Genomic DNA, 25,086 nt, shown 5'->3' on the forward strand with positions numbered 1-25,086 from the left:
CTTTACATGTAGTCTTTACGTGATTAGAATAGCTTTTAAAAGTGTTGTTCTTGGAAAGAGACATGGACACTGCTTCCAATTTGTGAAATTACAACACCTGTTAACCAGAATGATTTTTGTCATAAGGAACATACTATAAACAAAGCACAGACTTAGACTAAAAAGATAGGTCAGTTGACATTTCATTTTATATAAATACATGGAAAATAAGAAATATTGACTTAAAAACTGGCCAAGAAAACTGAATTGCATCGGACACAAAGATAGATCTTAAGCCAAGATATTAGAATAAAAGATTAGAAACAAAATTTCCAAATAAGCAAAAATGTCCTATATAGCTATGATACTTATGGAGTGTATGCAAATAAAACCTTCAATTTGTGTTCACTGTGTTTACTGCAAATAACATTTTTTCTCCATTAAAAAGAGTGGAAACAAAATGGGGAATAACTTCTGCATAAAACATGTCAACTAAAACAACTGCTACCAATAAACATGCTTGAAAAAAATGCATGATTTTCCAGGAACCATATGAAATTATTATCTGGTTCAATGTCTAAATAAGTTATAGAACTCCCCTCTCCTCCCTTTTTGGTTAATTCAAACTATTTTGAAGAATTATTCTCTTATCATTACATATAAACCTCCAAGTATTTGTGTCCTTGAAGATGTCAAGTAAGGAAAGTATTATCTGTGAAAATCCAGTTTTATATTTTTGCCGTATTGTTGCTTACACCAAAATATAACAAAGAAGCATAGCAACTCACCTGCAAAATTGCTGAGTATCCAGAAACTCTCAAGATTCAAGTTTCCTAATTCATCTTTCTCACACTATGTAATCCAATTCTGTTGCCATGGCCAAAATATTTTATATTAGTGATACTATTCTAAGAGAACACATCCTGAAATTTATAAAATTTACAAAAGTCTTCTAATGTGGTCTTTTTTCTGTGAACACGAACACTTTCAATTGTTTAATGTTCCATGTTTGCAACCGTATTAATGATTTCCAAGATATAATACTGTGTTCTACGTTTCTTGTAGTTTATGAAGCAACAAAAAAGTGTTAATAAGCAGCATGGGTGGATCGCAATATTCCACAATAAAAAAAAGTCACACAATAAAAATGTAATCTCAGAGTATTTCTGGGAGTGGCTGAAGATAGAATTCCAGTGTTGCACGTTTCTTCATGCATTTTAATGCTTTCAAGTATTATCACCAGGACTTTTCATTCACAGCACAAGGAATTCATGGGATGCTTTCTCTTGGCATGCTTACGAAGAAGGAAGGAAAAAAGTTTAGATACGTTCATTTCTTCTTCTATTAAGGGGACTTTTTAAAGCTTTCAACAAAAATATATCCTTTAGAAATATGAAAAGCATCATGTTCTTCTTTTTTCCTTTCTTAAAAATATATAAGAAAGACAAAATATATGGAGAAAAGACGAACAAAACTGGAATATTTTATGAAAAATTTATATACAGTATTCATTCTGCTGACATAAGGGCAAGTGCAGAATTAAAAATGTTTTTATCATAAAAAAATTAGACTTTCAGGATCTCAGGATTATATGCTGATTACTTAAAATCTCACAAATAAAAATTTGTTCATGGAAAAAGAGATCTTTTGAATACTAAAGTCCTTTATTCAACAACACAGAAATTTCACAAAAACAACTTTACTGGGCAAATTGAATGTGGTTTTTTTTTTTTTTAAGGTTTTTTTTTTTTTTTTTTTTTTTTACAGTTTTGTACATGCCCCGTAAGTAATTTTCTTTAATAAATACACTGTTTTCCAAAACTGCTTTTTTAATAATTGCACAAGCATACATACACCTTACACAAATATCTATTAGAAAATTTAATAGATAACTGCACAGTTCAGAATAGGAGAACACTGTGAAAGGAGTACATTTTGTGGCCCATGTTCCCGAAATATCTCTGACTTCCTCACAGTTGTGAAAATGGAATCCCTCCTAACAAAGTAGCTGTCTTTTATTCACTAGGAATACAGATCTCAGTGTGAAACTGCCAAATTTAATAAAAACAAAATCTGAAACATTTAGCTGTACATGAGAACCAACTGTCTGATATCACTGTGAATCTAGCCATGATCAAAGACCCACTACAGCTTTTTGCTGAACATATTTGACCCTGCGTAGTGTGCTCATTTAACTGCTTTCCTTTTTTCATTATTTGATTACAGATACTATCAGCTTAAAGACTTTATTTGCTTTAGTATTAATTATACAACTTACATGCCAGGGGTTCTGAATGAAAGGAAGGGAATATTCCTTTCTTTTAGTGATTGCTTAATATTAATTCATAGGAAGCCTACCATCTCTTGCTCCCTATAAATGTATTTAGAAGAAGAAAGTTGGATGTTGGGAATTAAGCAACCAGGAGACATTTTTATACACTCTTACCCTGGGGGAAGACTATTACTGTTTTTTCTCCCAAGGATGGACACATTTCTAGTTTGTAAATACGCCTCTACTTATGCACAGACAGGCAGAATCCATCAGAAAATCACTTTGGGTTGAAGGCCTGGAAAGAGAAAGATTTGCACTCTGATGTTCTTGGGATGTTAGGGGGCTGAGTGACAGCTGACAAAGGAGTGGATCCACTGCACTACGTGCCAACACCCCAAATACTTTCCATGGTCTCCCCAAATCCTGACAGAATATGGCATCTCCTCATCTACACCTAGAGAAGGCAAGACTCCTGTGTACACAGATAGACCTCTCGTACATAGTTTTTTATTTGGCTTATCTGTTATGTAATTTTTAAGATGTAATTTTTAATCAGATCTACATCTGATTGCTATCTTCTGAATTTTCTTGATACTGCATATGAAACATGCAGTGAGGAACTTTTAAAAGTTACATTTCATTGGTATTTTAGAATCATGAAAAATGTAAATCTTTCAATCCCTCAGGGCTGTAATGATACGCTTTACAAGTTCTCGATACATTGACTTACAGGGGAGAGAACTGAGGGGAGGCTGGAAGAGTAATATCTTTCAACATCACCAAAGAGAACCATATATGCACCCTACATTATATAAATACAGTTTAACCAAAAGCATAAAAAAATGGGCAGTTTAAAAAAGAACAATATCAAGAATAAAAACACATAAGAGAACTCAAGAAAAGCTGCACTTCTCCATATCAATACTCAACAGATTTTCTTTCATTAAAAAATTGAATTGACATGTAAAAACACCACATTTTACAATATACAGATTCATTAATTCTTTAAGAAAACAAACAAAAACACATCAGACATGCAGTACTAGCATGTATTTTAGACTCACAGTACATTGCTATGAGATCTTTATATGTTACCGTATGCCTAATGCAGCCTGAATAAAAGTTTGTTTCAATTCTGTAATAACAATCATCATTTTCCAAAAAGCCAGGCAACCTTACCATTCAAGTGTGAAAGTAAGTTTTCACTTACTTGTAATTCATTCGCAAATTGGTTAAAAAAAAAAAGTCAAATAAAATAAAAAATGGAACAAGAAAGAACTCATACAGCTCTCATTGGTCCCACAGCAGAAAGAGAAATTCCAACCAGAACCTTCAAAGGAATATACATCAAGTAGAAAGCTATCTCAAAATTAATATACAGCACGTTTTAATTTGTGATCATATAATTCTCTTCTCTAAACATGGATAAGTGTAATACATAATGAATTTTCTTCAAGAAGGCTACTTGACAGTAACTGTAGACCTTGCATTCAGACCCTAGGCAAGTTAAGTCACATTGTTTTTCACACTGGCGTTTGTTAAGTGCCTTCTCCACACCCAAGGATGAAGTGCTCTTTCTGCGTTTAAAAAAAATCTCCTCTGTCCGTATTATTTCCCATTCAAAACTACAACTAGCCTTTTAAAATTATTCATCTGTTAGTCTTTCTAAAACTTTACAGTCCTTTTCATCACCCTTTCTCTTCTCAGGTTATTTTTCTTCACATGGTCCACATTGCTAACTTTTCAGCAGGCTTATGGATGTCACAGGCTACAATAGCTAGCTAGTGACTAGAGGACAAAAGTTACAGTAACGTGGCAACTTGGATACTCTATGTGTTTTGGCTAACCTCTGTTTTATTCCTGAAGCTGAAAATAGTCTTTCTAATCTGGCAGAAAAAAAAAAAAAAAAAGAAAGAAAGAAAGAAAGAAAACTCTTAGGGATCATGTCATCACTAACATTTGTCCTAATGGGACAGCCTTAAGAACCCTGACTGCCAGAAGAAAACCAAACACTACCTGAAAAGGTAGCATGGGTCCTATGAAGCATTAGCTCCTTTTGTTTGGGGGCTGTTTGCATTTATGGAATTCCACAGACTGTGGTCCTGCCTTCTCAGTAATGAAAGCATCCAGTGACAAAAATGGGAATGGAAGCAACGGCACGTTCCACTGAGGGCCTAGGGGAAGGCCACCGCTGCAACCAGGAGGCTGTGAGAAAGGGAGATAAAAAGAGATTTAAAAGCCTCACTTTCATGAACGTATTTCATTCTTTTGAATTTAAAAATGTACCTAGCCATGCCTCATGCAGGAGGCCTTTATGTATTCAAATTTTAAAACAAAACTACCCTTTTAATATCATACATGGAATTTAAACATTTGGATACATTTTATTAAGTGTTTCTTTTTATCTACCAAAAAAAGAAAAAGAGCAAAAAATAGACAAACAAAAAAATACATACAACCCATGTTGGACTGGGGGAAAAAAAAAAAGGTCAGTCATAAATTTCTCCCCTAAGATATGATACTTTATCCTGTATCCTAGAAAACACTGTTTAAAGAAAAAAAAATTATACAACTGATTCTGCATGTTCCAACTACTCTGAGTACTCCCCCTTACAGTGTCACCCGAGACAAGTCAACTACACTAAGGATTTGGGAGGTATACCTTTCTGTACAGCTCGTTTGTAAGCAATGCAAGTGCATAACCACTACTCTAATATAGTGCTCAAAAGATTAATTGAAACTTTCCTAACATCTTCCCCTCTTAGAACAATACAACTGAAGGTAATTGCTGGATGCATCATCATCTTTTAGTCTTATAAAACTCGGCATCAAGTCTCTACAGAAAGATGCATGGCAAAACATGCCACTGCTGTTGCTGCTCCTAGAAACAACTGGCAAAAAATATTTAAAGCTAAAATTTATTGCTCCAGATTTAACTCGCAGAACCAGACTGTTGTGTACAAACTGTTAATCTCCATAGATGCTCAGAGATGATTGTCTCCTTGTGTCTAAACACACAAAATACAAGCTGCTATCTGTACAGTTTACAGTACTGAAACACATATATTTGAAAATGAAGTATAGATATGTACTTTGCAAAGATACATGATTTTACAGCAGGGGTTTACCCAAACTTATTTTTTACAGCCACTTTCAAAATAGACAACAACTTCACTAGGATAGCTAAATTACATCAAAGAAAGAATCAGGGTATTGAAAGTAAATAGACTGGCCAATTCCCCAAGCTCCCAGATTATTTTTATATGTCTTTTTTCTTTTCTTTTCCTTTTTTTTTGTGAAGAAACCCCTATACATAAAATGAAAATAATATCTGGATATTTTCTTCAGTGGTGGACTAAGCAGTTTCTTAAAACAAGACATTTAGTTTGCCTTTCACTTCCAAATGCCTTGAAAATAAGATATACTACTGCTTTAAAAGAACCATCGGAATGCTTCAGCGCTGGGAACAGGTGTTCTCTATAAAAAAAGAGCAAGAAAACAAGTTAAGCTTTCTTTCTATGTCAATATAAAATTAGATTTTTCTCCTTTACACTTCAGTAATATTTTTAGTCAGCTATACACAACATAATGGCTTGTATATTTCAACATTAAATAAAAAACAAATGTTTAATCTTAGAATACTACAAAAATTAGAATATTGAATTTAATGATAATTTACTAAATATAATGATTAAAACACATTGGTCTAAAAAATATAGGACACACAGCCTAGAACATGGATGGCAATCAGAAGAAAGGGGGAGGTTCAAACTATTAGCCAACAGTAGGAAGACCAGATACAGTATATACTTACATCAGCCTTACATAGGCTGCATTTTAAGTACGCTTGCTAGAGCCAGCAAGCGTACTTAAAATCTGTATCTGCTACATACATATGCAGTCTATGTAAGGCTGATGTTCAGAATTCAGTGAAGTAATTTCTTTATTCTGGAGAATTTCTTTTATGACAGGACAACAACAAATATAACATCAATATTACCTCTATATTTAATAACTACTAATGCTAAACATTCCTACATATAATGGAATGAGAACTATACGGACAAAATATACCGCTATTTTAAAATGTCTGCATTTGCAACAAATTAATGTCATATATATGAGACAAACTTATAACTAACCAATGATACTCAATGCTGCATAACGATCCTTTTGCACCAGAAAAATACTATAGTTTTCCAAAGGAGTAATAAACCAGCACTAAACGTATGAGCAATCCTTTTAACAAGAAGCTTACAGTTACTGTGGGGTTTTTTGTTGGATAAACAGTAGTTAAGCTATCAAATTTTCTTTTATATATTAACTTTACAGTAATTCATCATGCCATACTCTTTATAAAACAGAATCACATGAGTATATATTGATGGTACATGAGGAACAAAAAGCTAAGAGTAAATTTTCCCGTAGGGCAAAACAAAAAAGTTGATTTTCTTCTTTAGACCTGTCCAACAAGCCTGTGTAGCCTATAAGACAGCTGCTATAGATTAGTAAGTATGTAAATTGGTATGTTGAATATTACCAAAATATCGAGTAGGTATAAAAGAACACACACACACACCCCTTGTAAACACATCTTAAGACAGTGTTAACAGCACTTGAATTTTCAGAAAATACATGAAAAATTCTACTACATACACTCTTTAATAATTGAGGTTAGCTTTCATTTACTTTCTCATATATGACTTATTTGGTTGACACAGTCGTACTGTAGCAATGTCATCTAAAAATAAAACTGTGTTAACTGAGATGTCAAATGAAATTTAAATGAATAAAATAACCATTTTGGCTTATCTGCATTAAATAGAAGTTTAAAAAAACTGTGCTCATAGTCAACATGATATACTTCACAATGAATGTGTCAAGAACAAACTAAGGCTGTCTAATTCAAGTTTGCATATAGGTGTACAAAAAATATTTAAAACTTGTGAATATTTTCTAAAATCACAAACAAAAAGGTCCATTATTCCCATTAAAAACAGTACTTACTAATATTGTACTCCCTACTCCTCATGGGTTAATCTGTCTTCTCGCCAGTTCACTATGCATACCTGGATCCCCATCATTTGACTTGGTTGGTGAGAAAAAACCCTTTACTACTTTTAAAAAAGTAACTTTTAAATGATATACGTAATTATATATGCTCATTACACTTATTTAATCATTATTAAAAGTACTGTATGAAATAATAAGAAAATATATTCATTCATCTTAATATTCGTGCTTTACACACACACATATATATATAAGCAGTAAATGAAAACTTAGTTTACACCAGAGGCTAACTTGCTGCCTGATGCCAACTAAGAATAAATTTTATATAAGTATGCATACTTATATAAATGTAGTCATTTTTAACAAGATAAGTTAGATCCAAGCATATCCATGCATTGCAGAATCACATATGAAAAATAAACATGTGCATATATATCCATATATATTCACATTTATGTGTACAGTATGTGACATAGAGATGCCAACTTACTCTCAGATGCCAACTGGAAATAAGACTGTAAGTATATACTTATATATCTTGTATCCTGATAAACATATATGTTTATGAAGATAAACAGAAGAAATATATGGAGCACATTTTTTAAATGAGATGAACTCCTTATGTCTTAGTTTCATTTTTAAATCTCTCTTCCAATTCTTGGCTCTTCCTGTGCCCCTTTCCACCACTCAATTTTATCTGCAATATTTAGGAAAAGCAAGCTTTATAAGATGCCACACGAGATCAAAGGTCATTGTTGTGAGGAAAAAGATAATCGCTTCTCAATGCTTGTTAGCACTAAACAGTAATTAGATCATGCCAATATGAGAAAAGCAGAGAGCTAGTTTTCTTTATTGTCATGACCTGTCACAAAATTGCACTGTGATGTGTACATATTAGTATGTATACAATTTTGAGACCAGTATGTATCTCCAAAAATAAGGATATAGACAATCCATTGCTACAGGGAAAGGGAGAAGGTAAGCAGGGACGCACCTATTAAAAATTATTTCTCCCTTATATTAAGATCTTTGAGGTTGAACCCTAAAAATGATTAGTTGGGAAATCACCTAAAATATGTGAGAAAATTTAGGAAAACCACTGGTGCATTAATTGGAACAAATCTTCAAGGCATTCACCAGAAACTTGAAGTGAGGATTCTCTAAGTTTTATTTCAAGGTTAAAGAAAGAAACCAAACTCTTCAGCATCCCACAGGTCACACAAAGCAGATGTATATCCAACCTCCTGCCCAATTTTCACTGGGCTCACTGGAAATTTCCTTAAGGCCTGGATTGATTCTTTTAAGCCAGAATGGGGGGAGCAACACTGTTTTCATATGTAAAACATTGGGTTAAATTATGGGTTCTAATTAAGTCTGTCCTAATTTGGGGACATATCTTCTCTAATGAGGTCGTCTTTGTAAGAGGACTTCTATTTTAAATGGTTGGAGGGCTTCACCACACCAATGTGGTGGATTAAGCACCCTGACCAGCTACTTTCGGGTTATATAAATTCAAGAGTCCCAGCTGGGGAATCACATTCTTGATGAGATTACAGTGACTTTCTGGATCTCAGTGATGCTTGCAGGAAATCATTATCCTGAGTGACAGGGAAGCCAGATTCCCCAGGAAGAGAAGGGGGTGGGGAGGTAAAGAATAGAATTGAGTTGATCAGCATTGTTTAAGGCAGTCTTCACTGCTCACATGGGTGCAAACACTGGCAAACAGCAGCCTTGCTCCCAGGAGGCCTGGGGAGAAACCTGCAGCCCCCAGTTCTCCTTCCGGTACTGCTGTAAAGCATGGTGTTCCAGGGAATTCACCCCTACACGAGCCAGGCTCAGAATGACCTTCAAGTTTAAAGGAATGCCTTCTGTTTTCCTCCTAAATAACTTTAAAAGGCAAATTATTGAATAAAATAATTATGTAATCCAAACCTAAGTACGTTTTACATTTACTTCTTATAAAAAAATGAATACAAAAATTATCAATATGTCTTTGGCAGAAATGTATTTCATCTTGATTTTCATTAAATCAGCAATGAAGAAATAATTAAATAACCTAAAATCAGTAAACATCACCAAATCTGCTACCTTAAGAATTTGAGCATAACTTTCTCTTTTGGTGCTTGGTAGGCAGTCATGTGAACTGTGGTATCTTTAGGTCGGGCATGCATCTACATACTCGTTTAAAATTGGTTAAAATATGTCAAGCCTGGGGCTTCCCTGGTGGCGCAGTGGTTGAGAATCTGCCTGCTAATGCAGGGGACACGGGTTCGAGACCTGATCTGGGAAGATCCCACATGCTGCGGAGCAACTGGGCCCGTGAGCCACAATTACTGAGCCTGCGCGTCTGGAGCCTGTGCTCCGCAACAAGAGAGGCCGCGATAGTGAGAGGCCCGCGCACCGCGATGAAGAGTGGCCCCCATTTGCCGCAACTAGAGAAAGCCCTCGCGCAGAAACGAAGACCCAACACAGTCATAAATAAATAAATAAAATTTAAAATATGTCAAGCCTAATAAAAACTCATCTCCTAAAAACTGAAATTGGGTATCTATACTTTCCTACATATGAATTTATATGGGATTGGCTATTCACATCTAGCTAGATACAATATGTAAGATGTTGCAATATTCAGGACAGCAAACAAAACTAATCATTTTTAATAAAGCTAGACATGAGTTTTTAAAGAGCAAATAAAAGACAACTCGATGCTGAAATTTACTTCAGAATGCATAAAAGTTATAAATTGAGATAATAATTAAGACATTAGCAAATTATGTAACTAAAGTTAACTATATCTTTCCAATATTTATTCATGTAGTTTCTAATCCAAAAGTCTCAGTGATTCACATAGGCCTTCAGAATTCTACTGTGAAACAGGATGGCTCTAATACAATACTTCCCAAGCTGAAGTCAGTATTTTGGGGTACCATTATTCTTAGATTAATCAAAAAATAATTTCCTGTTTCCCCATTTATTATTAATTAAAGAAACATAAACAACCAATCATTTTCCGATCCCCATATAATTATGGGAAGTATGCTTCTTCCAACCAAAAGCAAAGCAATTTCGAATTGTAGTCAGCCAATACAGCTTCTTATAAACTCTTTTGAAATATATATATTTCAAATAAAAACTTTTGTTTTCACTGTGAGAAACTCCACTATAAGTTTCTTAGACTTTTGAGCATCTAAGTCCTTGAAATTGGAACCCCTCACTGCATTTGATTTACCTCTTTGCACTAGAACTTGAAAACCTTAATGAATCACTGAAATTCTGCAACAAGAAGTACATGAATAAATATGACAAAAAAAAAGAGTAGCAGGAATCATTGTTTGTCTTTAGACATTTGATTATATTTTGTTTTGGCTTCATATGAAACTTTCAAACTTTGGGGTATTGTGGCTGAACAAAATGAAAAGGATTCCTGCTGGTTAAAAAAAACTACTTTTTTTCTGATTTGATTCACAAAGAATGCTAAAATATCAAGTTATATAGGTTCTTAATTTTTGTACCAACAAAATTTCAAAACCTAATTGGAGAAATGGAAAATTGTATTATATATACTGTACAATATTGTGAATGTGAAAACACACACACATGCACATTATTACAAATTTGGATGATCAGTAGTTATGGTCTAAAATTATACCTAGTAAATGTTAGAGACTCCCCAAAATGTTTTAGGCAAAAATATTTTTCTATATCCTATTTACAAATAGTATATTTTAAAAACCATAATCCAATAACTATAGTAGAATTATTAGCAAGCACAGGTATAGCATAGTTCAGTAAGTTTGAGAGAACAATTAATTTATGATAAATGATAAGCTCACAGCCCAATAATTTACTGTTATTATAATAAAAAAATAACTATATTTTAACAATTCCAATATTTTGAAATATATGGATTAATATAAGTATACACTGTTTCCACCTTTCAAAGTACACCTAACTTACTTTCTCGTTCTGTCCTGTTGTAATTTATATGTATCATATATGTGCTGTCTACCAGATTAGTTTTTCTCAGAATTCAGATTCATTCATCATATAACTGTACAGGTCTTTGGTATGCTCACACCTTATTTTGGCCATGATCCAAATGTAAACTAAAAACACCTATCAAATACCACTAATGGGAATATTAGACCCCTCTTTAAAAGGGAGAAAGCACCAAATAAGTAACTGCATAACTTTTATGACCCAAATTTTTGGAGGTCTTAAATATGATTATAAGGAGCATTCCACTTTTCTGGTTTCCAAATTGACATTTGTGGCCAGAATTTCTCTAATTAATGGTGGAACTAGAGATGGCTTTTTCATTAGTATTGATTCTCTGTGGGCTGTTGTTCCTGCTACTCCTTCTGTCTTGCAAATATGAGGGCTCTTCCTCTCCCCCCCCCCTCCTATGAGAACACCACCACCCTCTCCATCACCACTGTGATGGCATGACTTTAAACTTAGCTAACTTTTGTAAATGGAAAGATGAGATTATATACTATGTTGTAAAGGTGCTAAGTCAAGTCAATATGGTGGTAGAGCCAGTAAGGAAAACAACTGTCCAAAGGTGGGTGTGTGTGTCTATGGGGAAGGAGTGGGTTGGTAGGAAGAGAAGTAACAGTTTGACACCAAGATTCCCACTGGCCCAGAAGTGGCCAAAAAAAGCACCCACTTTTGGCCTCAGTATCTAATGTAACTTACTTGATTTAGGCAAGTGTCTTGATTAATGCTATATAGGATTATATTTCAATTGCTTTTGGTAAAAACACTTCAAACCACATCCTTCCAACAATAAGCAAATTTATTGTATTACACATGGGTAGTTTAGTGATTAAAATATTCTTGGATTTATAAAAATAAACTATAATAGGGATGGTACCAGGATAAGCAGAAAGAGAAAAAATTTTCAACGATCCATAAATTTAAAAGATGCTTTTGAAAAAATATTTTATATAGTATTTTTAACCTATGTATAAGAGGAAGTGTGAAAGAAAATTAAAAGTAAAATTGATATTAAAAAAGCAAAAATCAGGTTAATAAAATCAATACTGTCAAGAATGATTAAAATATTTAGAGTTAATTTTATTTATATATGCCCATATGTTTAAATCTTTATGAAAAAAAATATATGGTTATACGATAATGAATCTGAATATATATACATATATATGAATGTATGAATTCATATATATATATATATATATATATATATATATGGCAGACACAAGTTAAATAATTCTATCTCCCCTCAAAGTCACTCTACTGATTCCTGTTGACTACAATGATACCTTTAGGTGAGATCATTGCTAATTAGCTATCGAAAACACCACCAGCATTCTTTTCATGACCAAGTTGTTGGACAATTTTTTAAAATTTTGGTTATTTTTTTAAAGCAGACAGTGAACTGTCACCTTTTATTGAAGAGAAGAAATATTCACATAAAATGTGAAGAAATGGGAGGTCAGTTAAAAAAATTGAGGTGATTTTTAAAACCATCAAAGCCATGATTTGGACAGCCTCTAACTTCTATTCAAATAAAATACAATAGTTATACCTAATCTCTATAAGAAATTCAAATTATGGTGCTTCTTTTTGATTATTAGAGATCTGGGAATTTGAGAAATATTCATTTTTTTCTATATTGCATAAAAAGTGAAAATACGTTTAATAGAAAATTCCTCTTGGGCTAAGTTCTATAATATTTTGAATGTAGTCACTGAACTTCATTTGGTTCAGAATCTTCTATGACAAAAAGCCAACCTCTGAGATAGACCCAGCCTAGAAACCAAGGCATGTTTTATGTCCATTAATTGCTTGGAGGAATTTAGAGAAAATTCCAAACATTTCACAGTCATTAGATATTATCAGCAAAATAATGTACTTGATTAAAACTATACTTCTGAGAATCACATGTTGCTTGGAGTATTTCTTTTTTAAAAAAAACTTTTTAATAACCGCAATTGCCATTACACTGAATGTTTAAATTCACAATCATGCTGACTTCTTGGTTTCTTCCCTTAATTTTCTGTTTAAATAATAAAATTAAAAGGTACACAGTCAACAATTATAATTTAATCAAGTTATTACATGTTACTTGGCTCTTTAGAAATGTATTTTGGTTAATCTCCCTCATTAAGAGGACATACACTCTGAAGCATTCTCCACTAACATGGTATCACCGTACCTTGTTCTAGAGCAAGTCCTTAAGAGTCAAATTTCTCCTAAGGGAATTTCCATGTACTACTTCTTTTTCTATGTGTATCATGTACTCCCATCTTCATGCAAACAGAGTCACAATCGCATAGTTAACTAGTAGAGTAAATTAATAAGCCTAACTTTTTTCAGGCACAGGATTTATAAGCTGTAGTGATTAATATTCTTTTCATCATTTTTCTGGAGTCTTTTCTATATGCGCAATTCTGTATTTTCCAGGAAATTCTCTGTATAACCCCTTAAAAATTACACTGATATTTCTGAACAGTTAGTTGTTTATAGATGCTGATGGCCTCTATCTCCCTAAACACCATCATCAATTTTTAGCATCAGTTTTCCCATCTTGGCATTTCTATGTTTCTAATTACAGACTTGAGCAAATTACTCTTAAAGAGAAATTAGGAGGAAAAAAAAATCTAGTTAGTATACATGAAACTATTTCATCCACTATGGTAAATGCAAAGAAACAATGCTGAGTGGTTCTAGTGAATCTAAACCCAGACTCATGGCATCTTTCAAAAAAAATTTGAGGCATTAACCATTTCTACTAATTTCTTATTTAAACCAGACTCAAAAAGATGACCTTGAACATGACAATCCTTTCTGACAACATGCTCCTTTCTCATTTCTCTTTAATCTATAACACTACAGTCTGCCTGTCCTCCCTCTCTCCCTCCCTCCCTTTCTTCTTTTCTTCCTTCCTTCCTTTCTTTCTTTCAATATAGCTCTTTCTCTTATTCAGGTCATACAAGGGTTTCCAGTACTCTGTAAAATATGCTTGAAATAACAAGTCATACTGTAGATTCTCAGTATGTTCAAGGCAAGAATTCCTTTTTCTTTTCTTATTCCTTGAAAAATTCTGGAGTACTATTAGAAAACTTAATACTACACTACATAACCACATGAGGTAGCCAAGTAGAAGTCACAGATAGCAGTATGTGTTGCTTATCTAGATCTGGGAACAACTAGGCCAAGGATGAATTAAGGAATCCCAGGGCTTTTAAATAGGTGTGAGATTGCTTTCAGAGTTTTCTAAAATTACATTTATATCATTTGAAATGCGCCCATTCTTGGGGCTGAGAATTAAGAATGTTAAGTAGGGAGCTAATTATCTTGGATGAAAGATTAAGATGTAGAATTAGGGAATGACATAGGTATTTTTAAAAGGCAGTTAGGAATAAAGAAAAGTTTGAGTTCCTTAAGCCAAGATGTGTGTGTGTGTGTATGTGTGTGTATCCACAGCACTTAACTACAAATCTTAGAAAATAACAGTTCCTACCTAAAGATATGTTGAATTGAATTGAATTTATCAAGGGTTTACCATGTGTTTAGTATATACCATGAATTCATGAATATACCTCATAGGTACAGACCTGCCTAGGAGAAGTAAAGACACACTACTTATAGAAACACATTTACATTTTACTCTTTATCTTGGTAACATTGTTCCATTTACAAATATAATTTCTTTCCTCACTACAGATTTGTTCAATAGTGTTGTGGCTGTCACTAAACTAGTGTTTTTCAAGCTTTTTTGACTGCAACCAACAGTTGGAAATACATTCTACATAGCAGCCTAGTACATGCATACACATACATTTATGTGTACATACATAACTGAAACAAAAGTTAACAATATGTACTCTTACTACATGTGATACACTCATATATTTTCTGCTCCATTCCATTCTATTCTACTTTCTAAAAATCCTGGCGATAAGCCAACACATTGGTTTTCATGGACCACTAATGTGTTGTCACCTGCAGTTTGCAAAACACAGCTTCACGCCGTACAAATAACATGTACATGTGAAAAGCATCACATGAGGAAAATCCAAAACCACTCCACTTCATAACGTATTTAACTCTATAGATAGCAGCCTTACAGAGAAGAACCAATATGTATATCCTTTGGCATTTTAAAGGCTAGTGTTCTCTATTTTGTTTTTCATGACTGACAATTAGAGCACACTGAGTGTTTTTGAGAAGATGCCACATCTCACTTCGCATTCATCTACATACAACTGAGAATTTTATCTCTTTTCCTTATTCTCGACTCCATTAAAACCATCCCTGATCTCACTTAACCTATAAACAAGAACATTTCCCATAGAGAAGTCTTTCCCCAGCACAGTTATTTTTCTGCCACTGATTCACCATCACTCATAATCATCATTTCCACACAATTAAATCTATACAGTCCATTATTCTTTTAAAAATTTATTTCATCTCTTTTCACTCTGTAAAGTTTTAAAGAAAATACATCTTCTCCAGAATTTGCCAGATTTGCTGAAATACACAGAAATGCCCATGACTCTTCCTGCTCTATAAACATTTATCCCTTTCTTCTCTCATCCTACTTGATCTCTATCCTTTTGATACTATCAATCATCCAGAGGTTTTTTTTTAAGTCCTTGAGCAAGAAACAGCACTTTCAGCACAGTTTCCCCCATAGTTTGACACTTTTCTTCACTTGCTCCAGAATGTCCTCTGAAATATGAATTTAGATGAATATGACACCCAAATGGAATCCCATTTTCCACCCATCTTGGAAGTATTCAGTTACACTCGGGAATTATTCTACCAAATGTTTCAAAGGCATAAGTAAATATAATAACATCAACTAAAACACAATCTGTTTCTCCTTGTCTCTAATTCAGCTGCCATTCCACTGAACTTTAGACTCAGCTCTGACTCCCTAACCAAATACATTGAGTCAAGCATGAAAACATTATCTCCCCCTTCACTGTTTCCATTCTCTGCAAAACTTCTATAACTGCTTCAGCAGTTATAGTCAGCAAAGCAGACTTCCATACCCTGTCCTGACAAAACTTCTTCTACATACTGCATTGCACCCTGGCTTGAATATCTCTTTCTCCTTCGTTTTTAAAGCTTTCTTGGTTAGTATTCCAAATCTTTTAGGGCTTATCACTATTTTCTCCCAGAAAACCAACAGCATTTTCTATTATTGCTCACTAACTTTCTTCATTTCATAAATACTCTCTTCTTATTAAAAAGAAAAAAGAAAAAGCCCTGCATAGTCACTTCACTTTTTAATCTCAAAATGTGTATCTACCTGTTTAACTTCCTACACACTCACTCACACACACACACACACACACACCCCATCTTCGAAAACAAGAGTAACTCTACAATTTTCCAGTGTTTGTAAATATGTTCTCCAACCAGAATCTGTGACAGCATTTAACCATTTCTTACAATTATTTTCTTAAACTCACAAATGCACATTTAGAACAACTCCTGTGTCTGTCCAAATAAAGGAAATAGTAGCCAAACAAAGGTATTGAGTTGAAACACAAACACACACACACACACACAAAATCTATTAAAAGATACAGAAATTAATGGTAGTGGTGTGCCTTTGGTGAGGAAGGAGGATTTGTTTATCAGGTTTATCTCTTTCCAAGTGAAATCATGTCAGATCTTTGGTGAACTGGATGATTAAAACAAATATTCAGAAAACTCAAAGCCACAAAATAGTCTACATGGGCTTTAATTTCTGATAACTATAAGTAACTTGTTGGTATACTGAATTATCTGTAAATATAATTGTCTTCTCCTCTACTTTTTATTGATGACTTTAAATTAGGAACGAGAAATCGTATAGCATCTTTCAGTATGCAAAGAACATGAACCTACACACAGTATTAAAAGTTGTACTGCAGGGCTTCCCTGGTGGTGCAGTGGTTGAGAATCTGCCTGCTAAGGCAGGGGACACGGGTTCGAGCCCTGGTCTGGGAGGATCCCACATGCCGCGGAGCAACTAGGCCCGTGAGCCACAACTACTGAGCCTGTGCGTCTGGAGCCTGTGCTCTGCAACAAGAGAGGCCGCGATAGTGAGAGGCCCGCGCACCGCGATGAAGAGTGGCCCCCGCTTGCCACAACTAGAGAAAGCGCTCGCACAGAAATGAAGACCCAACACAACCAAAAATTAAAAAAAAAAAAAAAGTTGTAGTGAAGGTTGGTATTACTATGTCCATTTCACAGTTGAGGAAATAAAGTTCAGAGAAGTAATGCTGATGTAGCTAATATTGTTCAACTGGTAAGTTACTTGAAACTAGTGGCTCTTCCCACAATCTATCACCTAAATGTAGCCACAAGGGTCCAAATATTATTTTTAATTATAAAAGAAGTGAAAAGCCAAGAAACTAGTAGTTTATTTTTTCTAAATATAATTTATATTTGGTTTTATATCAGCCAAAGAAATGCATCTTTAGTTATTAGTTCTTTGAAAAAGCAGTTGTTTGCTTTGCCACTGTCTTCTGAGTAAGAAATGTAATGTGAAATAGTTAGGTTAAAGATCAAAAAAATAGAAAAACAAAAAAATTTCACAGGTTCGCTCTCATACCTGGCTATGGATTCTTATGCTCTTGAAATAAATTAAGAGAAAGCCCTGAAGTTTCACAGAGAAAAAAATATTTCTCATAATGTTTTAAAGTAGAAGTTAACAAGCCTGCTGGGATCCTTTTAGCCCCTGCAGAGCTAAGTCTTCAACATTATTAAATGGCTGTCGCATCTGAAGTATGGTGCAACATAACTCAATAAACAACAGAAAACATGTGACGCTGAATAGAGGGAGGCTTTTCGATTACCCTGCAGAATAATTCAATTTCAGGACAGGTGTTTGCATGTGATGGAACAAGATATGACTGAAGGATAAAACCACCTGTGTGTCCCTCCCTCAATATTTTGAAACTACTAAGGATAATAGCATAAATGCTAGATGAAAAAGTATGCTAAGAATAGCAGAAGCACTGAAGCACAAATGAAGGAATACAATTATGCATGCACAAAATCCTCAAAATTTACACTGATACCCCCAAAGAAAGTACTGTCTTGAAAACAGGTTTTTGTTAAAAAAAAAAAAATGATATTATCTAGAGTGCTCTACTTCCCCAGCCAAGATCATCTGACGTTCTAATTGGTGACTGAAAAATCACACTTACAAAGGTGAAAGATTTTACCATTACTTTGGGTTCATTTTTGCTTTTTAAAAACTAATCTGAAAATAAGAGGAAAACTGAAAGAGAAGTAGTCCTTTCTCCAACTTCCATATTTACATGGGCCTTTCAATAAATCTTGAATTTAACCTATTAATTTAAGTAGATATTTTTGTATGATGAATGAGCTCATTTTTAATATTTGTAAAATATGAATAAAAATAAATGTAAGAGACTGAAGCATATCCAGGCTTGTGAAACTTACTGGATAGTAGGACATTTTGTTACATTTTTCCAAAGCAAAATTAAAAAGTGAATTGTTTTCTGGTAAAAGTTAACTACATATTCAATCTGACCAATTGAGATTGAACAGTAAGTTCTAGGAGCACCAACTACTTCAGATGAGTTTTTTTAAGACACACTTCAACCTGTTCCTGGGGAACGCTCCAATAGTTTTTTGGTTTATGTTTATATCCAGAGGGAATATTCTATCAGTGTCTCCAGGATCACCCCGACATAGTTCTTCAGTCTCCAACCTTGTACTCTAGAACAAATATGGATGAAATGCCTATGTCTTTTTACACACCTTTCAGTTTTTAGTCTTACAGACTATTTTATTAAATTGTCCTGTATTTGTCAATCTGTAAGTCTGCACTGTGCAAAATTCTTAACTATTCACCCAGGAGAACAGTTGACTAAAACTAACCAAAATATGCAGCAATGCTTCAATAATCAATTCATTAAAAAGTTTAAAAATCAAGTAACTTTTATTTCCTTCATCACTAGATATACTTTCCATTCTCATTTAAAATATCCAAATATTTTTATATGATTAAAGTCTAAAGTTTGTTGTTGTTATTGGCTTTTTGATTGTTTATTTTTATTTTGTTTAATGATGGCTGAACTTCAAACAAACATTCTTATAAGATAATTTACAAATGCTTTTAATTGCTTTTATTCTACTATTCCTAATTGCCATCCAAAAGATTGGTTAGAATTTACATGATGTTTGGATGAGAAGGGGTATGATTTTCATTTAGGAATTATTTTAAAATGTGTGATTCTTTTAAAAACAACTTTGACTAACTTCTGTTAAATCTAGTGATGGAAAGAATCTCACTGGACTTGCATTACACTTTGATGTCTTGGCAACAAATCTATTTTCTGACTTTAGTCAAAGCTGAACTTTTCTGAGCTTTTTTTCTTAGCATTTATGAAATTCAGACTCTTTTCCCTATGTTATTTCTATATTACATTCTAGTGTTAATCTACTATCATTTGGTTTGAATATCTTGAAAAGTTTCCTCTTTCCCTTTGATTAAAACAAAAATGTGTATTTTTATACTGGGATGTTTTTGATTCTTGAAACTGAAAACCCATTTTTGAACTATGATATAAAATGACAAACTGTTGTATGTTGCAATTTAAGATACGAAACATTTGTATTTTACCTATAGGTTTTTTTGGTCACAAACTTCCAAATCTTATACGACATGTTCAATTGTTGAGCGGTTTCATTATTGAACCCTACAGAGTCTGAGTTTGAGTGACACACCTATTTTGTGTGTGGTCTACAAATGAAAAGGTGGGGAAGCAGGTGCCACCTTCCTGCAAAAATTGCAGACAATGCTCTGTCCAGAATTTTACAATTGCCATTTGTGTGGTTGAAGCTCTTAGAACTTAACCTCGTGTATAGGAAATGTGTCCCTCCTCCCTTAGAACACTCTTCTAAATCCAGTTACCAAGCGTGGGGCAATATCTGGATGCTTTCCACGAGACCTCTTAGGACCTCAACCTAACTTGCGGAAAATTATTTGGGGCCCGTTCATTCAGCAGATAAATTTTTAAAAGAGAGAAAAGAAAGGAAAGAAGATGAGATTATCCTTTTTCCTGACTTTCCAGTTTCTCAGTCTCTTCACTCTAATGTTCTTCTTCCAACTCCCGCCTCCAGCTCACAGAAAGCCTGGGTGGCAGCGGTGTGTACGCTCAGCAAAGAGCCAAGAGCGGGGGCAGGGAAGTCTCCCGAGGCGCTGCTTACTAATGTAATTCCATAAATCAGCTAATGGGAGAGAAACCAGATCTGTGTGGTCTCTAATGCTGTCCCACAGAGATCAATCACGTCACCTGAACAATGTTCAGGGACTACGAGGCTGGGGTTACCCACGGGACAATTTTCTCCCTTGAGTCATATCAGGTTGAGAGATTTTAAAAAGTTAGATCTTAGTATCAGAAATGTAACTGCTGTGAATATAAAAACTACAGGATTCCCTTTGTATGAGATTACCTTTGTGTGAGACAAAGGTCTGTCATATAATGTATTATCATACTATGTAATCCCATTTCTTAAACTATCTGGGAACTTAATATTGATCATTTAGGATACAAGTTTTTAAGATAAGTTTTGTTGCACAGGGGCATACAGTATTTGTAATGACTGCTTTGAATAATCAGTGATAATTTTTTTAGTGGAGTAATTGACTAAATGAATAGTCTTATACGCAACTATACAGTGCACAATATCATAGAAAAACTAAGTTTGTTTTATGTGCATTGTCATTATATGGAATACAATAAAGGGATGATTTTATTAATATATTTTTAAGGAATTAAGATGATCTTAACATGAGGCTAAGCAGGAAAACGTGGAAATAAGTAAAGCAGTTTTAAAAGGAATGCCAGAGGGGAGGCTTTAAAAAACGTGGGCAAGAATCCCAACACATCTATGTGAATCTGTCTTAATTTCAGTTTACTCACCCTGAAAATCTGATTATGCCTCCAGTATTTGGCATGAGAATAAGTCAAAGGGAAGAAGAGCACATGGGGCTTGAAGTGATAAATAAGAATAATAGTGATGACAATAACCCCGATATTAATTGGTGTCCATACTTTAAAGTCAACAAATATTAGCTACTGAACTTATACCTGAAATCCACAGGTAATATCCATAATGAATCCCCAAATCACTATCCTTAGCCAGGGAGTCTACCTGACATCTAAAACATCTCCACAGATGATGATAAGTTCCAGAAACCAAATTAGAGAGGGAAGCAGGTCAGCAGGGGTACTTTTCACCATCCCACAACCACTGCTCCAGCTTTGGTTCAGTCATGTAAACTCTGTCACTCTGACGTGCATCCAGCTGGTTTCCTACAACCATAACTGTGTGGTTACACATGTGCTTAAGGCAATCATGCTGTCTTTGCCGCTTTAAAATGACCTCGATAGAATCTTAGCCAATTAAAATTTTTAAAAAAACAAAACTTTTTCTTTCTTTCTGCCAAATTGCATTCCACTAATAATCTTAGCCTTGAACCAAGAACAATTCTCTGGTAGGAAGGGGTGTATAGCTAGGAGAACATCTTCAGAGAGCTCTACAAAGAGAGAAATGTTTCCCCTCCCATACACACCCCAGTTTCTGAAGATCAACAGAATTTTAAAAGAGAAGAAAAGGTAATACTATGGAATTTTGTGATCAAAAAGCCTAAGAAACTTAAGGATCACGGTAAGTTTGTGGGAAAACTATCCAAAGGAAGAAAAAAGGAAACTTATGAAATTTGTTTAGACTAATAAATCAGCATAGAAACTTGTGCAGAAAACCTCTTGGTACTCACATTAAACTCGTTCAGAGAGGTTACTTACTAAATAAATGAGAATTATTCAGTGGTCCTATCTACTACATACCCTAAACTGGGATGCAGGCAGTGCATGAGTCTAGCAAAAGATGAAGGCCACTTAGCAACACCAAATCTATAATTCTAGATTCTATAATCCTAGATACTATAGTTCGAGAGGAAAAAAAATAAAAGCTATGTATCAACTGGGCAATAACAGGAGGCTTTAGTATGAACTGAATTTTAATTGCCCATGGGCCTTAGAGATCTAGAGAAGTTATATTAATCCAGAGAAGATCATTCAAAGCTAAAAACTACTTTTTGCCACCTAAGAAAACACATGGACCTATGCCTTTATAATTGCTATTATCTTTGCTTAAGCAGAGTTGCCAAAGGAAATGTAATAAACCACCCTGGAGTAAAGTCAAACTTTCAACAGAGATGGGTTCTTTTATAAAGAGGAATCAATGCAATATTTTGATGGAATTGATCATAATCAATAATGATATCAATATAAATTGATTTTGAGGGAATTCCAAAGTGCTATTTGCTTTGACTTATATTAATAAAACTTAAAAAAAAAAAAACTGTATCTTACTTGTGTTCAAACATGCAAAGATCTTTAACTCTTTTCCTTTCTCCTTTTAAAGACCAGTCCTTCTTGGAGAAAACTCCTTTAAGCCACGTTCACAATTTTTTAAAAGAATGTGCAGATTTCCCTCTGATGATAACTTGTGAGAACAACTCTCAGCCTACAATCCAGCCCATAGAATATTCCCTAATGCTAAATCCACCACCTATATATGAACACTTAGCCATCTACTCTGTAAATTATATCAAGAGGCTAAATATGATTACCTGTCCATATTTCTTTACTAAATACACCACCAAACCCATTTACCTCTGATTTTCCATTTTTTCCCCTTTTGTTTTGATCAGCTCACCATATGAAATTTCCACCAAACACGTCAATCTTTGTATTAAACGTAATTAAAAGCCTAATTTAACAAGTAATTTAGTGATAATCTGCACGTTGTCTGTTTTAAGGGCATATAGGAAAAAGAAACTATTATTGACCAAATAGGGTGTCCAACAAAACAGTGCTTGGTGTATACAACAATTTTGTGACTACAAAATGGTTAATCTGCTAAATGCAGAACCCCAAATTTATAATTTTTGTAACTGAGTTTTAGGAATCATTCGTTTCTAAGCTATGTAAGACATTCTTAAATAAAATTACCATCACCTGCTACAAATGGTATCTCTTCTAAGTCATCTCTCCTTAAAAGCTGCAAATGGTGTTCAGCTTTCTATACTATATCCACTTTCTGGAAAAATACCAAGTATGCAGAAAATAAAATGAGGAAACAGAAACATTTTGTCATGGTAAGGAGAAAAATTATCCTAGAAGAGGGTAGAAAATCCCTTTTTGAATTAATGTATTTCCGTTTCAATGATTACTCTGTGTGTGTGTGTTAATGGGAATGTAGGCTTGTGTGCCACAAACTGTGTCCTCACTGTTAACAACTGGGCCACTATTAAGTCTCTCTTGCCCAATAAAAGTATATAGAATGTGATGTGTCCCACCCTTTGGGCAGAGATGCTTTAAAAATAATAATCGGGGGGGGGGGGGAGGGGTCATTTTGAACCACCAAGGGAAATTTCTGAGCATATTGAATGTGAAACTTCTGATTTTTCAAACCAATTACATTAGTTTTCCTCCCGGAGCTAAAAAGGAGGGGCGCCCTCCCCATATGGAGGGCGGTTCCAGGCGAAGTGCAGCTGGGGAGGGTGGCGGAGAGGCCATGACCTCCGCAAACCACCTACAACTGTTATCTTACAACCTGAATGAAGCTTCAGGAAAGGGGTACTGCATCTTGAAGCCAGACAAGAAGCCCTGAAGGGGAGAGGAGAGGGGAGTGAGGAGGGAGGGGGGGAGACTGGGAAACAAGAAATCATCTCCTCTGACCTCTAGCGAAGTGCCAGGTTTTTTCTTTAGCTCTTCACATTTTCTAAATTTGCAGATCTGGTGTCCCGTTTTGCGGTTCCTGCAACTGCTGCAGACGCCACAGTTGATGAGCCTCTTGCAGGGCACGCAGACCCCACACCTTTTCCTCTTCTTCTTGGCCGGGTTGGCTCCGCCAGCTCCCCCCGAGGAGGACGAGGAGGAGGAGGAATGATTCTGCGGGCAGTCTGCCAGATTGGCAATTTGAAACGCACTGTCTGTGACGGCTGCTGAGGCTGCTGCGGGGGAGTGAAGGGCTGTCATGACGATGACCCCTGGAGGTAATGAGATGCCCCCTAAAGCCGGGATAGCGGAAAAAGTCCCCACGCGCTCGGGGAGATTCATTATCTCTGCTTCAGCAGCGCCGCATTTGAGCTTGTTCATGCATTCCCCCGCCAAAGGTCTGCAGTGTTCGGGGGATAAGGTGGAGAGGAAATTAGTATTTGCCATTTGCAACGACGGCTCTGGCGGGCAGCCAGCTTTCCCCAGCCTCTGGGAGTCGTTTCGGTGGTGCATGCTGGTCCTGCTGCCGCCGCCGCCGCCGCCGCCGCCGCCGCCGCCGCCGCCGCCACCACCGCCACCGCCGGCGGGGAGGATCGCCGAGGAGGAGGCGGAGGAGGAGGCGGCGGCGGAGGAGGATTTCCTGCTGCCCCCGCCGCCCCCGCCGCCGCCGCCGCCGCCACCGCCTCCGCCGCCGCCGCCCCCGCCCCCGCCGCTGCCCCAGAGCATGGCGGTGGCGGCGGCGGCGGTGGCCGCGTTGTCGCAGTTCCAGGGGGACATGCCGATGCGCGCGGCGGCCGCGGCGGCGGCGGCGCTGCTGGGGAAGATGGGGGTGGTGATGCGCGCGATCTTGGCCGCCTGCGGGAAGGCGCCCCCGTTGGTCTTGTAGAAGGAGGTGGCAAAGGAGCGGTAGCGCTCCATCTCCGAGTTGTAATCCACAAGGCTGTTCAGGGCCCCCTCGGGCAGGTGGCTTTCCTTGGGCAAGCCCGGGGCCTCCGGGCTCGGCCCGGGCTCCACGCAGACATTGGTGTTCAT

At 35.7% G+C, this 25,086-nt stretch overlaps 1 protein-coding gene across 1 annotated transcript; it reads right to left on the reverse strand.

Moving 5' to 3' along the window:
- Window positions 1-1,725: 1,725 nt before the first annotated feature.
- Window positions 1,726-25,086, reverse strand: CXXC4 (CXXC finger protein 4). The gene is made up of 2 exons (XM_036853099.1): window positions 24,016-25,086; window positions 1,726-5,728 (listed from the first exon to the last, which is right to left on the reverse strand). Exons 1-2 carry the CDS (start codon window positions 25,084-25,086, stop codon window positions 5,684-5,686), a joined length of 1,116 nt encoding a protein of 371 aa, XP_036708994.1. The 3' UTR covers window positions 1,726-5,683.

The sequence above is a fragment of the Balaenoptera musculus genome, chromosome 5 (genome assembly GCF_009873245.2).
Source record: "Balaenoptera musculus isolate JJ_BM4_2016_0621 chromosome 5, mBalMus1.pri.v3, whole genome shotgun sequence".
Classification (NCBI taxonomy): Eukaryota; Metazoa; Chordata; class Mammalia; order Artiodactyla; family Balaenopteridae; genus Balaenoptera; species Balaenoptera musculus.

Excerpts from the sequence above, each read along its gene's own strand:
- CXXC4 (XM_036853099.1), bottom strand. The coding sequence starts at position 25,086 with ATGAACACCAATGTCTGCGTGGAGCCCGGGCCGAGCCCGGAGGCCCCG. Across the intron at positions 5,729-24,015 it reads AACCTGGCACTTCGCTAGAG|AGAACACCTGTTCCCAGCGC; the intron begins GTCAGAGGAGAT and ends CTTTTTTTATAG.